The sequence below is a fragment of the Dromaius novaehollandiae genome, chromosome 15, assembly GCF_036370855.1.
Source record: "Dromaius novaehollandiae isolate bDroNov1 chromosome 15, bDroNov1.hap1, whole genome shotgun sequence".
NCBI lineage: Eukaryota > Metazoa > Chordata > Aves > Casuariiformes > Dromaiidae > Dromaius > Dromaius novaehollandiae.
In genome coordinates, this window is record NC_088112.1 from 23,250,564 (window position 1) to 23,267,541 (window position 16,978).

Sequence of the window (16,978 nt, forward strand, 5' to 3'; positions counted from 1 at the left end):
ATAAGCAGTATGATTTTCATTATTTCACACTGGAGTTATGAATATGAATATTCCATTACTGGAGTTAGAAAACCAGGATGGTTTACTGATACACTATTAAATTGGGAATTTAAAGGCATGAGTTTAATTCCTCATTCTCTAACAAATGCCTTTTCTAACCTCAGGCAAATTGTTTAATATCACTGTGCCTCATCTTCTGTTCCTAAAATGGGAATAAAAGCTATTCATAAAAATGAGAATAAATAGATTTAAAGATTGTGAGCAACTTCTGTACCCTGGTGAAGGGAATCTTAGCTAGAGCAATAGAAGAGACATAGCCTTTCAAAATGCCCTGTATTAATGTAGGATTGTTAACTATGCTTTATTTCCTGGAGCTGTGTTCTGTGGAGTTTCCGCCATTGTCTTTGTTTGACAAGTAGCATTTTAACTGCTTTCAGAATAATTAGAGTGGCTTTTTTTTGTTGTTGTTCATGGCATTTATTGGTAGTGTATCACTTTGTTTACCAGGTTTTAACTGCCTGTTTCCCTCTGCAGAGGTAACTTACATTTCACCACAGATAAAAAGTCATTTAGTTGCTGGTGCTAATCTCTTGGTTGTACTGGAGACAGGATAAGTACAATACTTTAAAAAGTACACAGGACAAATTAAACAGACTCTGCAAAGTCCCCTTGGAAAAAGAAAAGGACTCGTTAAAAGGGAGCACTTGGATGATTGCTCACTCTCTGGGCTGGCTGATGTCATCCTTCTTACCACTGTGCTTAACTTACTAATAAGAAAGAAGTCACTGGATTGTTACTAAAGGGATGGTCTTCTCTGGTTGCGGCCAAGTAAGCATCCCAGCGGAAGAAGCCATTAGCTGTGAGAGTACCTTGGCTCTTACACTGCAGTGTGTGTGCCAAACGCTGCACTGTGTGATAAGCAGGATGAGACTGCGCCGAGGTCTCTGCTCTGAGCTTTGGGCCAGCACCAGCTAAACTGCTCTGGCTCTGACAGTAGAAGATAATCCCAAACGCAAGTGCACCGACAAGTAAGGCCACTTTCCTGAATGCGACCTGGTGGGATAGAGTTGGGTATTTCCCCCAGTTAAGGAGAATTTTTCCCATTGCTACAGGCCAGTGCTCTCTTGGGTCCGTAGCAATATTGCTTCAACTCTCCTCTGAACTGTCAGGGAGGGTAAGGGTAAGACTGCTTGTCCAGGCACATGAACCAGTGAAGAGCACCCAGGGTGGAAACTGGACTGAAAGATGTTGAAGGAAGATTGAGAAGAGTTAGGGCAGCAACATAAGGAAGTGCTAGAGCATTTCATCTTTGGGAAAAGGGTGAGACACAGACTTTGCCCCAAACCAAGAGGCACTGTGATTGGAGAGGTGTTTCTGAGATGTGTCTTCTTTCCCTTCCTGCTCTGAAAACAAGGAGTTGTTTGCTACCAGCCTACACTAGAGAAAAAGGGCAATGGTCCCCACTAACTGCTGATAGGTTAGAGCGGGAAAAGTCATGGTCCTACTTCTTCCTTCATTTGCTCTTCTCACATGTGTGGGGCATGGCCAAACTTAGTCTAGCCCAAATTCTAGAAACTGAAAACCTATACAGGCCTCAGACTTACCCCCAATAACAAATGATACACAAAGTTGTCCTTGAGAACTTTCTCCCTTGCCTTTGTAACTACATAATATTACCATAGTATTTAAAGCATTCCCTGGGTACCTGCTGAGTAAGGACAGTAGGGAACAGAACAGTATCTAGCTATCAAAGGCAAAATTGGTACATTTTACAAAGCAACTGCTGACAGATATATATTCAAAAATCTGATCCTTACTTCTATGTCCTAGCTTTTATGTGGTGGAACTTTGCAGCAGACATATTTGTATGTACCTAATCTCATTTTGTCTTTCAGGGTCTCCTTTCCTAACCTCTTTCATTTAACTCTTCTTGTAATTGCAGTTGCTTGAGCCAAATCCTGAGAAGCGTTTTTCTCAGCTGAAAGATATCCAGGACTTTCCATATCTGTCAGATGTAAACTGGGATGCTGTTCTTCAGAAAAGGATAATGCCAGAATTCATCCCCACAGTAAGGCAGTTTTATTTAAGAATAATTTTAGCGGGTCATAGTGTCTCTGTTTACTTCCCTTGTGCCTTGCACCAAATCAGGATGGGAGCTTCTTCCACATTTTTCACAGAAGCATCACGTGCTGTAAGTTGCAGGAGAAAGAGGAGCAAGGGCAGAATTTTCAACTTTCTATGTGCTATAATAAAGACTAATAAGGGATGACCACAAAGTATGGGGGCCACAAACTTGATATGCTCTGTAATATTCTCAGAACTTCTCGATACAGAATTGATCTTACATGCTCATCACCATCCCTGCCATGATAAATGAAAAATACGATCACAATGCTTATGAGCTGTCCTGCACTGAACCACCTTTCTGACCAGCCATGTTTAAGACTAGCTTTCCAAACAAAAAAAAGAACAATGAACAGACATAGTCTCATTAGAGATCACCACCCATTCTGTGATAACTGTTTATCCCTGTTGTGACTCTCCCTAACAAGCCCATGCATAGACACAATGCAGAAAGTCATAGGGAAAGAACAAACACAGTAAATCAGTGTATCTGATCCTTTTTTAATTGGAGTAAACCAGCACAGAAGTAACATGACCCTTTTGGAAAAAAATCCAAGGACCATCCTGTGCAGCCTTACTCCAATTGCTTTTCACTTACAGCCAAACAAAAGGTGGGCTAAACTACGAACATTTGTTAATTGTATGTATTTTCCTCTCTGTTGGTTTTCTCTGTGGTCAGTGTGCATGTGTATTGCTCTAAAACAGTTTTGCAGGTTACTACCTCCTAACATTTTGCAGCCCACTGGAGGCCCGCAGCCCACCAGTCAAGAAACGTTGTTCTAGCTTTCACTTTAAAGCAGCCAGTGGGTTGAGTATAAGCAATAACCCCCAAAAGAGCAGGTAATTTTTAAAATGTTGCAAACACACCTCGACAATGTCCCCTTGGCTGAAGGAACTGATAAAACCAATAAAATACGTAAGCAACCGGTGCTCTGGCTATGTGTGTGGTTGTAATTAGCTTATATTTTTTACAAAGTTCAGTTCTCAGACACTGTCCAATTTGTGAGAGCCTCTTCAAGACAGGGATTGATCAGTTAAGACAACCTTTCTCTTTCCTCTAGAAAGGCAGACTGAACTGTGACCCAACCTTTGAACTTGAAGAAATGATCCTAGAATCCAAACCTCTTCATAAGAAAAAAAAGCGCCTGGCTAAAAAGGAGAAAGATACCAGCAAAAGCAGTTCCTCACAGGTGAGAGAATTTCTTTAATAAAGTTATTTAAAGGTCAGCTGCATTTCTGAGCTTCTTAAATATTTTATCACAACCTCAGTAATAGCTCTTTCAAACACAAAATTGAATCTTTTTTGTTACCAGTGGACACAAACACCCATAAAAGCAACCTGTCCTTTGCTGCTGCAGGTGGCAGGTGACCAGAATGTTGTCAGAGGCCCGAGTTCCAGCTCTGTGCAGTGGACAGACCCCAAAGACGGGGTTTGGTTTTATGAAGCCAATATGACTTGTGAATAATTATTCAAAAAGCAAAAGGAGAAGATGGGTTGGAAATATCTTTATTTTCAAAGGAGGCTTGTTGGTCAAATCAGCCCACATCAAAGATTGATTGGCCTCTCAGTGTTTGACCCTGGATGGTGGTTTCGCCCTTGTATTCATCCACTCCATACCCCAACACACCGTCTTCTCTCTTGGCACCAGAGCCTCCCTGTCTTCTCCCATGTCTTTTGCTTTTCCTCATGCAATGGAAAATCTCTTTCTTTGCTCCAGCCCTGCCCCCTTTCACCTCCTCCTCCTCCAGAGTACATATCCCTAAACTTAACTTTCAGCACTAAAAGGCCAGTTTTGTAGCACTGTAGAAGTTAGGGGGATGCAGAATCTGTGTAAATATTTTCTCAGTTCTCCTTCCTGTCAGTTGGGAAGATTCCCTGAGGTTTGCAAAGCATGTCTTGTCTGCCAGTTCTCACAAACTCAAAAGCAACCTTGAATCACAGTTGGTGATTGGCTCCCACACCAGCACAAAGAAAAGCTTGCCTTTTTTCCTGCTGTATTTTTGCATGCAGGACAGACAGTAAGATTTTTTCAACATTCTTTCTAACCAGTAACAGAATATAGCAAGGTGCAACATCTGAAGTGTATTATTTACTGCCATGGGTGTTTGTGAGAATAGTGGCTCAAAGGAGAGGAGCTGTGTGAGAAAGCAACGAATGACAGGAATCCCTAGATGGAATTAAATGTGGGACGGCAGCTCCTTAGGCAGCGGTCTGCAAGGCTGGCATCTGTGAGGATGTGAGCTGTGACTCACAGTTAGTGAAGTGTGTGCGGTGGCAGGTGAACCGTGCAGGACCCACGCGTCTTTGAGGCCACCCTTCAGCGTAGCCTCAGATGAAGGTTTCAGAGGTGGCCTGTGTTGCTGGGCCCGAGTGTTGGGTGTACTCGCAGTGGCTCTTGGTGCTGCAGAGTGTTAGCTCTAAGGCAAAGAAACCCAGTGCCAGCATGATCACAGCCATTCTTTCTAGCTGGAGTTAGGCCTCATAATTGTTTTATTAGCCCCTGGGCTGTTTTTCCCCACTGTCTGCATGCGGTGTGCCCATGGCTGCTGATGGGCTGTGCCTGAGGCGAACACATGTGGTGCTGATCCTGGCCTCCTGCTTGCTTCCCCCTAGCCCCAGAGCTCCTTGAGCTCGGGAAGTGAGACAGGCGCTTCACGGGGCACTGTGACCTGACAGCTAATATTAGGTGTGTCCACAGTTCTCCAAAAGCAGCATTCAGCATTAACAGAGACTCCCTTTGTTTTCCCCATTGGACAAGGAGGAAGCCCAAGCTGGGGCTGGAACATTTTTGCAGACATGCACAGATGTAGCTAAGAAACTTCACGAGTCTCTTTCCAAAGCTCTCGTTTCCTCCCCTGCTGTCTGTAGTCGTGAGTTGTTGTGCAGTGTCATATTCTGCGCTGTAAGCACCACAGGGAAGACAGTGTCCATTGATATGTTCTGCAGGGCGCATAGCACGCTATGATTGTACAATAACAACCGTAGCCCCTATCTCCTACTTCCCAGTTCTGTGTCACACAAAATTCTCTTTAGTCTCTTTATCCAATACAGACAAAAAGAGGATGCAAAAACACAGATGAGCTTTGTGTGCATTTCTGATTGCTCCTACTTTTCCTGAAAAGATACCTGTAAATAAATTCTTTCTCTGAGAGAAAGATGCAAGACTGAACACTCCTTTGCAGTTTGGGGGACTATGGAGAAATCTAATAACCTTGGGGAAATTCAGCTGATTATTTAGCCTTTGCCAACTTAAATTTCTTCCCATAATGCAGACTATAGGAATTCATGTTCTCCAGATCCTGCCTAACCTGTCAGGTGTGTTTCTGCTTATTGTGATTGATCATGTGGTTATTTCCCTTCCCAATGGTAACAGGCTGGAGGAATTGCAATGTCGAGACAAGATCCCCCTGTAGATGCTGTGAGTCTGTCTGGGGGTACAGCTCACTGCACGGTTAACAGAGCAACCTGTGCTGGAACTGTTTCTTTCATATTGGCCTTCTACAAGTGGGAGCATGAAATAACTCTTGACCTGCTGCTGCTGTGGCCTCCATCTGTTTGCACTGTATTGTCTTGTACATTGTGCAAAGACATTTAGGGGAACATCCAGAGGCCTGGAAGGCTTCACTGTGCTGAACAGTTTTATGCATTTACAGAGTTCTTAGGTTTTCTGCAATAGCAAAATTCCTGTGGAAACAAGACATATAATTTGGAGCATGTATACACCCGTTTTAAATGAGAGGAGGGAGAGTCCTAATAGCATTTTCCCAACTGCAGTGCTAAAGATATTCTATATCTAAAGATATGTCTATCTCCTTGAAGTTGTCCTTGCAATATCTTTTTTGTGCTGTGAATTTATTCCATTTCTTATTCCATTTCTTTTCCCATCTCTTTATATTTTCCATTTCAATGTGGAAGGCCTGCCATCTTCAAAAGCACCTAGAGATACTCCAAAGGGACTTCATTGTTTTCAACAGAGAAAAGTAAGTATTGATATAAAAGTACTGGCTGACTCCAGCGCATTGACGAGGCAGATCTGACAACCTTCCCACTTCCATGCAGTAGCCGCAAGGTAGCATGATGAGACCAGATCCACAGCTCCCAAGCAAATACCTGCCAACGTAAATAGTTCTTGTCCTTCTCTGGGCCCTTAGCCCTGTCGGGGCTGGGTCAGGGGGTGGCAGCCCTCTGGAATAAGGCACAGACTCATGCCTCTGGATCTGTAGCGAAGCATATTTCTTCCCTGACTGCCACTTCACTGTTCCAGGATGACGTGCTGGTCTTCAGTGTCTGCCAGTCTTATGATCCGCTACAGGCCTGTGCCAAGACTGAGAGACCTAGGGGAGAGCAGAGACTGTTCCTGCAGCCGCACAGACAGTGCTGCAGAGCTGTGCCCCGCGTTTGTAATGATCCTGCTGAAGTACGGTCTTCTCTCTGTGAGCCTCTCCCAGTAACCATGGCCTAGAGGCAGCCTGCTGAGTCCCGCAGAAAGACCTCTGGAAGGGGCAGCTCCAAAGCAGCAGGGAGAAAGTGCTGATGAGGGGGCTCAGAGCAGACCCTGTGTAAGAGAGGCTGTAGGAAACAGACGGCTCACACGCAGCCCGAGAACAGTGTGCATTTGCACTGTGTGGGTTTTCCCTTACAGCCCGAATGTGCCTTTCTTTCCTTAAGGGTGAGACACCACCACAATGAAATCCAGAACATAACCATGGCAAAAAGCAGAGATGCACATAAGGAAGACAGCCAGAACAATAACCTCTGAGACCAGCGTAGCCTCTGCCGGCGCCTTCCTTGTGGGTCTAGCGCACACCTACCTACACGCATTGGTGGAGCTTGGCAAACAGAATCATCCGCTGCTAGCAGGACACTGCAGATAGCCCCGCACACGGCTTCTGGGGCAGGAGCTCGGGCACCCTTTCCTTCGTCCTTTCACCCTGCAGCAGGGGCACCCTGGGGTGGGGGAGGCGCCCTGGGTGCTGCCTGACCAATTCGCACAGTCAGTTAGAGTCAGATCCCTTTTTTTTTTTATTTGCCTTTCTTGGTGACAGGAACGTGAGCATGTGGAAATGGATGGGACTGTAAGAATAGCGTTCATCCTTTTGGGCATGGATGGCCTGTGTCCTAGTCTTTGGTACTGGGGGTCAGGTGACTGCCGGCGGGGTTAGCAGGAGGGTGCGTTGATAGTGCACCGTTAGTAGAGCTGTCTTTGCTAGTATCGGTCTCGGTGATGGGTCTGCAGGAGCACGTTGGGGCCAGGCTCTTTGGAGGTCAGGGCTCCTGCGTGGACTCGTGGCTGCTTGTTCCTGATGGAAGTGGCTGCTCGCAGTTGTGGGCTCACGGCCAGTGCGCAGTGACAGAGGTGTCCTTTGCTTGCAGAGGTCTCTTGCTGACAGGCCTCGAGTCTGGGCACAGAGTGGCAGTGAGCAACGCTCTGATTCAGTAACTGGGAGGAGGCAGCAAAGCTTTCCTGGTCATTTGGCTGCTCCCTCTCGACGTGATGTTCCTCGTACTCGGGTTCTCACAGAGCAGGGCTGGCCTGGTGGGTGGGCAGAGCCTATGGACAGACGAGGAACCGACGAGGTAACGACCATGTACTTGGGGGGGGATACAGGAATCCAGAAGCTTTTCCAGGTCACATTGAAAAACCCCATCACATTAAACTGCTGCAACTTGCTGACTTTGATGGAGTTGCAGCTTCCAATGTGAGAGGTAAATTTGCTTGTGTAGCTTTGAAATAATCTGTCACTGACTGTAGGCCTGATTTAAGCAGCTGCTGTTTGCAGCAAGAGCTGTGCTCCTGGTAGGGGCTTTGCCAAGACTGAGAGTGGCCAAAGAATCGCTCTTTTATGGTAATGCAGGGAATGATGCTATTTAAATGCTTTGGCAGACTTTATTTTTCACCTCCTTATTCAACTTCTTTCCTATTCTCAGGAATATGATATGTGTGATGAACTGGTTGTCTCCTGTTTGCCCAGAGCTGTTCTTTATATCCCCCTGTGCCTTCCTGCCATTCTTTCTGGCTAAATCTGATCAACTCAAAAAAATCTGAATAAAAACAACAGCAAATGCAGTCCTCCATCCCACATGATCAAAAGCCAGTGTTATTTCTGAGGTCACTCGCACGCCAGAATGTGTGTTTCCACTGCCTAGAGCCGACTAGGACTTTACTGGCCTCTTTTGGGGTTGGGGGGGGGGGGGGGTGCTTTTCTCCTGCCTGAAGCTAAGCTTTCAGACCCCCCAGGAGCTGCAGCTTGGTGGATTTGGCCCTTTTCTGACAGAACAACAGCAACAACAAAAGTCAGGTTGTGTGCAGTAGGTGGGGTGTCTTCCCCGGTGCTTGTGACAGATTGGTGTGTTCATAAGCCATCTTGCAGTGATCTGATGATGGCTGTGGGGTCTGCCTTGGATGTGTGCATGCATGCGTGGTTTTTTGTTTTTTGTTTTTTTTGGGGGGGGGGGGGGGTCCTCGTGTGCCTAAGGCAGCCCCACCCTGCGGATGCCACCTGCGCCTGCCCGGAGCCGAGTGAGGCTCTGGCCCATGAGCGCACCAGGACACAAGTGCTGTTAGCGCATTTCAACACGGCTCTGGCACAGAGCACAACCTGGGACAGAGCAGCTGAGTCATAGGTCACGTCTAAAAATAAGCTTTGGTTAGTTAGCTATCTTTCACTGTCCTCTCTCTCCTGTTATGGTGTGGCCCCCGGGGGGGGGGGGGGGGGGGTGTCACTGGACTCGGGGTAGTGTGACCGCTGAACACCAGATGGGGAAGAGCTGCAGCACGGTTGGGCAGTCGCTCTGGGGTGGGAGCAGCTGGGCAGGCCACGGGCCAGAGCTGAACGGCTCCGTCTTTTTTAACACGCTGAGTCCAGACCCGGCGCTTTCAGGCGAGACTAAACACGGCCGTGAGGTCTGTTGTTTCGGTGCCCCATCAGAAAGCACCAGGCCGTCGGCGCGCCGTGTCCTCGCAGCCGAGCGCGCTGCAGCTGTCACCGCACGCTGAACTGTTTTACTGCCCGGCTGCGGCAGCCTCACCGCCCCTGGATCCCGCGCTCCCCCGCCCGTGTCACACAGCTGGCCTCGATGCCTCGCCAGCTGTGTCCCCCAGCGGCGCCCAGATGTGCCCAGATGTGTGTGTTTTGGGGGGGGGGGGGGGTGTCCACGCTCTGTCGTCACCAGCCGAGCCCGGGGCCGGGCGGGGCTGCGCAGGGACCCCGCGGCGCTGCCTCGGCCTGGGGTCACGGCGGAGCCCGGAAGTGGCGGCCGAGGTCAGGGGGTCACGCGGGGGCGGCCGGAAGTGGCGGCCGAGGTCAGGGGGTCACGGGCGGCGGCCGGAAGTGTCAGCCGAGGTCAAGGGGTCACGCGGAAGCGGCCGGAAGTGGCGGCCGAGGTCAAGGGGGTCACGGGCGGCGGCCGGAAGTGTCAGCCGAGGTCAAGGGGTCACGCGGCGGCGGCCGGAAGTGGGTCCCCCGCTGAAGCGTCCCCGGCTGCGGCTGGGCGGAGGCGTCCTGCGGCGGTGCCGCTGCGCTGCGGCGCCGGTTACGCGGCCGGTCTCACGGCGGGGCGGTGCCGAGCCCCGAGTGCCGTTTCGTGGAGGGAGACTTTAAATAACCAAACACTCCCCCCCCCCCTTCCCCCCCCCCCCCCCCCGCAGCCCCCTGCAGCACTGCCAGGTGCCTCCCCCCCCCCCCCCCCAACCGGGCCCTGCGCCTCCCCTTCACCTCTGCCCGCCGGTCCTCGCCCTGCCGCGGCCTCGGCTTAAACCCAGCCCGCCCCCCTGCTCCTTGCCCCCCCCCCCCCCCGGCCCCAGCGCCGCTCGGCCCCGCTCCCCCTTCCCTCACTCCTCCCCGGCTCAGCGGGAACACAAACCACCAGCACCAGGAGCTGTTTGGAAGGAACGATCGCTTTTTTCTTTTTTAATAAAATGTACAAAGTAATAAAATTTCTTACGTGAGGCGCTGTGACAGTTGTTACAGAGGTGACTCGGGCTTCCCGAGGGGCCTCACGGGGAAAGGCTGATGGCAGCGAGTGGAAACAAAGAACACAACAGCACACACAGACCCTCATCAGGCAGCGGCGCCGCCTCGGCTCCTGCCCCGCTGCCGGCTCCAGCCGCGGCCTTTCTCGCACTGCGGCCCCCCACGAGCGCTCAACACGTACAGCACAGAGCCCAACCGAGGACCTGTCTGAGCAGCATGCATGCAAACACAGAAAGGAAAAACCCAACCCAACCAACAACAACAGAGGTTTAAGGCTATGCGTAAAACAAAATGAAGCAGTATCCTTAAAGCTAGGTAGCAAGTAGCATTGGTGAAACATAAGGCTTGAGGCTTATTGATTCTTCAGAACCGGTTTATTTGCTTTTCCTTCTTGAACACCGATGCACCAATATTCTTCCTTCGCTAGAACGGGGATTCTGTTTCCTTCCTGCCTTGGACACTTAACTCAGAGAGGTTATATTGGAGCGGCCTCCCGGGGGCGCGACAATGCGCTTGCTCGCTGAGCGAACACCCTCATCGATCTGGGTACCTGGCAGGGGACAAGAAAGCACAAGGGGAAGGAGGAAAGCGATGTTAGAGCATTTTCCTCACAGGACTGAGCAGACAGGAAGCCTGAGCTCTCCCGGCAGGTCCTCCCCGTCCTTCATCACGGCCATCTGTGGTGACCGCTCCACCTCTGCCTCCTGTAACGAGCACAGGGAGAGCTGTGGCTTGAATTTCTCCGTAGAGGCCTCTCTGAATGGAGCCACAGGGCAAGGGACGGCTCTGATGTCGTCCTGGCACCTCCAGTCGCCCGTTACTGTGAGCTGCAAAGCAGGGTGGAGGGCGGCTCCAGCCACGGCCTCCGAGGGACACACGAGGCCTCGCCCCACCGCTCTGCCCTCGGGCTCAGCTCGCCCCACGCTGCTCCCCAGCCACCTGCGCCCCAACCCAGGCCCTGGGCTGCAGGGCTGGGACGACACGGCCGTGGCTACGTGTTCCTCCAGCGCAGCCCCTGCTCGCACTCACCCGACAGGCTGAATCCGGACTGGTGGAGGTTCCTGACGGGGGGCGTCTGCCGCGTGGGGGACCCCCGGGTCGAGCCCGCAGGGGTGCCGCCTTTGGGGGTGGTGGTCAGGTCGAACACGGGTCCGTCGTACATGCCACGCGGCACAGCGTGCATCTCGGCCATCTGTGACCGGAGAAAACACGGGATGGTGATGCTTCTCCTCCCCCGGCAAGCGTCCCCACCGCTGAGAGCTGGATCCGGAGCCAGCAGCACCGGCAGCACCACGCTCCAGCGACCCTCCACTGCCAGAGCCTGCTGCAGAGGTACCGAGCACTCTGCCACCACGTCCTGCACACCAGAGGCCTCCGCACAGTGTGGATGCCCGCTCAACTCACTGCATTTTGTGTGATGGCCTCCCTCCCTCCCCATCCGCAAAGCGTGCACAGGCCCCGTGCAACACACAGCCCCTCAGCAGGGATTTATGCTGCATGGTGGGAAAGGGAGAAGGCCATTTCTTGCCAATCTCCAAGTTTTTAGATTAAGCTCCTCCCTTCAGACTCCTGCAGCAGCAGGACAACAAAGGAGCCACTGGACCAGCGTCATCTGCTGTTCACCCAGTCGAGCTTCCTGCCTCTGATGGTGGCACACAGTCAACACTGAGGGCAAAGTTTCAGATATCCCAACTCTAAGTCTGAAATACACAGACTTGCAGCACTGATTCCAGGGTCCAGTGAGAAAAGCGGAGAGAAAAACCATCAGCTACTAGGGAAAAGGGCAGTTCAGGCAAGCAGGGTCCAGCTCCCCCACTCTGCTGCCACCGGCCATCTCCTCACCTTCCTCCTGGCCTTGATGCGCTTGTAGACATAGTCAGGGAAAGGACTGCTGGGCAGGAAGCGTCCCGTCCCCTGGGTCACGTGCAGGTTGCCATCCTCCAGCACAATCTTCCCCTGGCATATGACCACCAGCGGGGCCCCACGCAGCTCCATCCCTTCAAAGATGTTGTATTCAGCCACCTGCAGCGACCAGGTGACGATGGTCAGGAGGGACATGAGCACTGCAGCCCTGAACCAGGCGGCCTGCCCCTCCAGGCTGCTTTGTCCCCACACCCCTTTGCTGAAGTCACCAGTGCATGGAGAGGAAAGCAGTAATCGCCTTGCTTGCTCCAGAGGCCTCCTTTAGTTCACTACTCCATCACACTAAGGACCCACCACAGCCTCCGAAGTGAACGAGGACCTGCTGCCTCAGAGCTCAGTGTCAGCAAGGACTCACACAACAAAGGAGGGCTTACCTAGGCCTGACATAAGACGTGAATAAAGTATGCTGGCAAAGCCAGGAGACATTTCAATTTGGAAGAGGAACCCAGATAAGGAGAAACGTGTCATTACATCTCAGAGCCAGGCCTGTGCTCAGCTGCTAATGACAAGGGCAACCTCTATACAAAGCTCCTCAGCGTCCCCTCCCCGCCGCACTCCCATAGATAAGCAGAGGACTTACAGACTGATGGTTTTTCGCTGTGACAATCTTCACTGCATCAGGATCCCAAATAACTAGATCACTGTCTGAGCCCACTGCTATTCTCCCTTTCCGTGGGTACAGGTTGAAGATTTTTGCAGCGTTAGTGCTTGTCACAGCCACAAACTGGTTTTCATCCATCTTTCCTGTGGCCTGCTCAGACACAAGGAGAATGAAGCAGTCTTCGGGGAAGGGGAAAAGAACCGCCCCAGGAAGCACTGTGCTCATAGTCGAACTCAAGATATCAACTAGCTTGGCCCAGACCCAGCATGGCTGTTCTTATTATCACCTTCAGACAGACAGAAAAACTGAGGTATAAAAGGGAAGTGACTGGCCGAGGCAACTTGGCAGGCTAGGGACTGCGTCAAACCAGGGGTCTCAGCCTCCCACCTCCCACAGGAACCTGCAGCACAAGCATACTTCACAGGTCCTGGTTGTTCACCCTGAACCTGCTACGCCTCCCTCTCTTGTTGCTTGTTTTGCCTTACAAAGCCAGAAAGCACATGTGCTGCTGCGTGTCCAGCTCTGCTAGGGACAAGAAAATGGGACATCCAAGGTGTCTGTCCATCCTGTCCAAACACCTCCTTTCTCCCTGCTGTGCCTCTTACCACTGCCTTGTCCCAGATGACAGACATCCGCTCCTCTATGCCGTTGGTCCCTTCTGGGATTGCTGTAAAGTTGTCCTTTCCAATTGCTTTCTGGGCAGTGTTGAACGTACAGTGGGCGCTTCCTGAAACCTGGAGGTCACCACTGAAGGGTGATGGCAACAAAAGCATCATCAGTCATTTTGTTGGTAAAACAAAAGCAGAGACACGAAGGAGCAGGACCTCCTCTGTGCAGGGGCAGCCCCTAGTTCAATTCTCTATTTTACTCTACATCCCTGTTTCTACACTGCTTCTGTCTGGAGATTCCACACAGCTCGGCCCCTGTGGTGGATGCGCTACCCGCGAGCCTGACGCAGAGCACGTGGGCAGGACAGCTCAGCCACACCGCACCCTCCGCACAGGCACGGACAGCATGCCGCGCACGGAAGTAACCAGCCGAGCTCTTGGGGAAAACGCCCTGCGGAACTGCATGACTACGGGAGAACAAGGCGGCCTTTGTGTCAAGCCACAAAACACCCTTCCCTACCAGACTCGGTCATTTGCACTAATTCAAAGGGAAAAAATACCCAGAGTGAGTTAGAAAAACTATTTCTGGCAGCTTGCTGGGTTTTCTTGGGAGGGCAGCCTTGCTGTCACAAGGAGAAGGGGGTTTTCTTCTACCTGAGGACTGTCCTCTAAAGCCAGCCCTTTCACGATGGATTGCATGATGTCCCGCATCCCCAAGGGGCAGGCTCAACCTTCCCCTCCTCCAAGGGAAGCCTCTTGCTCACTGCAGACTGGAACGGGGGCCCTGAACAGCTCGGCAGCTCCGGAGCTGGCAGGCTCTTCGCCCTGATGATATGCCAAGAGCACGGCAGGCCAGTGCTCCAGGCAGGCAAGACGGCACGGCTACAGGCGCAGGTTTAGGTGGGGCTGAGCCTGAGCTGCACCGCTCATGCTGTTAGTCGTCCCGAGCGCAGAGGCCGCCCCTGCCCTGGCTCCAGCGCTCTGGGAGGGAGACCCAGCACAGCTGAGCTGTTCCGTCCAGCTGGAGCTCACTGACGGCTCCTCTTAAACAAAGCCTGGACACTCGAAGCATGAGCTGCACTAAGGCAAAGAGCCGGCAGCACAGACCAAAAGATGTGCTTAAAAGTGTAGTCTGGCTCAAGTTACAGCCTCTGGCCCAAGCCACAGCATCTCTCCCACATCACAGCCACAAAAGCAAATGTCCCCCCACAGCCAGACATAAATCTGCCACTGAGATTACCCAAGTCAGGAGCCCCCCAAAAGCAGCTCTCCCCAGGGTGCTCGGAAAAGCTTCACTACCGCACTTCACAGCAGCTGCCTGTCTAATGCTGTTTATAAAGAACCCCTCCTGCCCAGAAAGGGCCACCAGTAAGCTGAGGTGCTTTAATCTGTCCTGTTCCCCAGGATGACAGCGGAGGGCAGAAACGGGCAGTGCCGGTGACCTGACGGCCGGCAGGGCAGGATGAGGAGCTGTGCACAGCTCTCTGGAAACCACCTGGCTGCTGCCGGTACTTGGAGAGCCAGGAGGGGACACGGCAACCGGAAAGTCATCCTCGCTGGGTAAAAGGAAGCCAAACCAACCCAGGCCAGCTCCCAAAGCCACCTGCGAGAAGGAAACGATTGCGAGCGCTGGGTTCCCGGAATGGCCGTGCTGGAATACACCAACCCAGACACAAAGACCCTGTGCTCCGGGCTGTGAATCAGAGTCCTAATCCACTGGTAATCTCTATCTTCCTTTAATAGTTTCCGCCATATGTCTGACTGACTGCAGCCAAAGACCCTGGTCTATGACAAAACATGCTTCCTAATCTCCACTAGATTCGTCCTCATGCAAGAAAAGCAGCCAGAGCCCAGCTGGAGCCTCTCCACACGCCGAAGCCTCACAGAAAATGACCTGGGAAAGGCGTCAGGACAGAGCATGGGGCAGACACGTGGGCTGCAAGGACTCAGAAGTACTCGTCTCTCCTTCGGGGATTGGGGTAAATCTGATACTGTAGTGGAAGTAAAGGACTAAAAAGCCAGTTCAGGAGCTGGGCTCACTTTTCCCTCCCAGTCCTTAAGATCTGCACCTATTTCCTTCTTCCAGACTGAGTGGAGGCCCATGTAGCTCACTCACCACAGCAAAATCCAGGGAGAACTGCATAGTCAGGCCCCAAACCCACTGGCACCTCTCTCATGCCAGCTGTGACATCTCCGTACACATCCAGCAATGCCTCTCCATCCTGGCACAACCCAGGTTTATCCTCATTTGCCGTTCTGCCAGTACTGCTTTTACTGACTTGCCATCTCTTTGTTCACCTAGTCAGAGATTTTTCAGCATTAGCTCAAAGGTTACTTCCATTTACAACTGCCTCAGTGTCAGACATCCACTGGCTAACGTGGACCAGCTGCCACACACACGGTTCAGCAGGCAAACACAGGCTGAGAGGAGTCTGCGATTCATGCACGGCATGCGGATACGGACGGCAATGGACTCTGCTCCTTGCTGCTGAGCATTCCTCGCCAGTGCGAAGATGAAGTGCAATTCTTTGAGAGAAAGGTCAAGTCAAAGTGCCGAGGCGATTTTATTACTTGCTCTGTATTTTCAACAGATCTGTTCCTCACACCCTGCCCTAAGGGGCACTTAAATGGTTCATGACTACTTGCCCTAGTATTCTTCTTGTTACTGATGTTTAACTTACGGTGCCTCCCCCTGGCATTTCATCAGGCAGCTCATTAAATAATCTACAGTGAAGTGATGCAGGCTGGACTAATGTCTAAGTTACCCAAATACTCTGCAGCCTCTTCCTTTCCTGTTCAAGGCCAAAGGCCTGCTCCTTTCTTACTAGCAGTACCGGCCGTTACAGCCACCTGCACAGGGGAAATTTTCTGTGCCTGCCAGTCACCTACCTGGCCAGGAGGGAGTTGATGTAGTCGGGGGTCGTTGGGTCTGGGCTCAGAGGTGGGGAGGTCACAAACGCCGCAGCCTTGGCCCAGTTCTTGCTCCAGTAGTGTGTCCCGTCAGTCCCCAGACTAGCTGTGATTGGCTCGCCAAACACCACGTTGCCTGGAAAAGGGGACAAAATGGATCTTGTTTTGGCAGAGTCTTGAGACTTTCTCCCTTCCAGGGTTATGAACAGCTCAGCACATGCCTAGAGGACCCCCTAAGCCCCTACCAGCCCGTCCTCTGTTATCTGCTTGGATTTCAGGAACTGGAGCAGACAGAAGGGAATCTACAGGGCCCACAGTGGTACCAAGAGGAAGCCCTGCCTACCACCACCGTACGCACAGGCACCAGGAACCGTCCCAGTCCAGCTGTTCAAGGGTGCAGCGTCTCTGCTGGCACTGGAAGCCTGGAGGGAGCCCAGAGCAGGAGGACACAGCCTCAGAGAGCTGTATTCTCCAGCAGACACCACACACATGAATGATGCCAGCAGCTTGGCCTCCTGCTACTGCAGGTTGTTGCTTCCAGACTTGCTGCCTGTGCAATGCGCCTCAGCAGAGAAGCCAGCTGGTCCCCTCTGACCGTTCTGCAAGGCTGGCTGCTCCAGCATCGCAGCTCTGCTAGCTAGAGGCACTCCACCCTGGTGACCTTCAGCCCAGCAGTGACACAGCCACATTTCAGCGCTGACACACAGCACGGAAACACCTGGCAAGAGCCAGGTAATTCTAGTAAGTAACAGCTCGCAGTGGGGGAGGCAGACCCACAATGCTGACACCTAATCCACGCTGAGCTGATGACCAAACCTCTCACAATATCTTTCGTTAT

General features: G+C 51.8%; 2 protein-coding genes across 6 annotated transcripts in view; one reads left to right on the forward strand and one right to left on the reverse strand.

Annotated features, from left to right (window-relative positions):
• Positions 1 to 8,200, forward strand: part of STK32A (serine/threonine kinase 32A) — an 84,166-nt gene extending 75,966 nt beyond the window's left edge. For all 4 annotated transcript variants that reach the window (XM_026118304.2, XM_064521208.1, XM_064521206.1 and 1 more), the window contains 4 exons: positions 1,943 to 2,068; positions 3,186 to 3,314; positions 6,041 to 6,105; positions 6,794 to 8,200. In XM_026118304.2, the coding sequence (XP_025974089.2) occupies positions 1,943 to 2,068; positions 3,186 to 3,314; positions 6,041 to 6,105; positions 6,794 to 6,884 (411 nt within the window). In that variant the 3' untranslated portion in view covers positions 6,885 to 8,200. The remainder of the gene's footprint in view (positions 1 to 1,942; positions 2,069 to 3,185; positions 3,315 to 6,040; positions 6,106 to 6,793) is intronic.
• Positions 8,201 to 10,004: 1,804 nt separating this feature from the next.
• DPYSL3 (dihydropyrimidinase like 3) overlaps positions 10,005 to 16,978 on the reverse strand; it is a 51,185-nt gene continuing 44,211 nt past the window's right edge. For both annotated transcript variants that reach the window (XM_064521209.1, XM_064521210.1), the window contains exons 9-14: positions 16,120 to 16,276; positions 13,228 to 13,369; positions 12,602 to 12,772; positions 11,941 to 12,120; positions 11,128 to 11,290; positions 10,005 to 10,648 (exon numbers count right to left, since the gene is read on the reverse strand). In XM_064521209.1, coding sequence (XP_064377279.1) covers positions 10,560 to 10,648; positions 11,128 to 11,290; positions 11,941 to 12,120; positions 12,602 to 12,772; positions 13,228 to 13,369; positions 16,120 to 16,276 — 902 coding nt within the window. In that variant the 3' untranslated portion in view covers positions 10,005 to 10,559. The remainder of the gene's footprint in view (positions 10,649 to 11,127; positions 11,291 to 11,940; positions 12,121 to 12,601; positions 12,773 to 13,227; positions 13,370 to 16,119; positions 16,277 to 16,978) is intronic.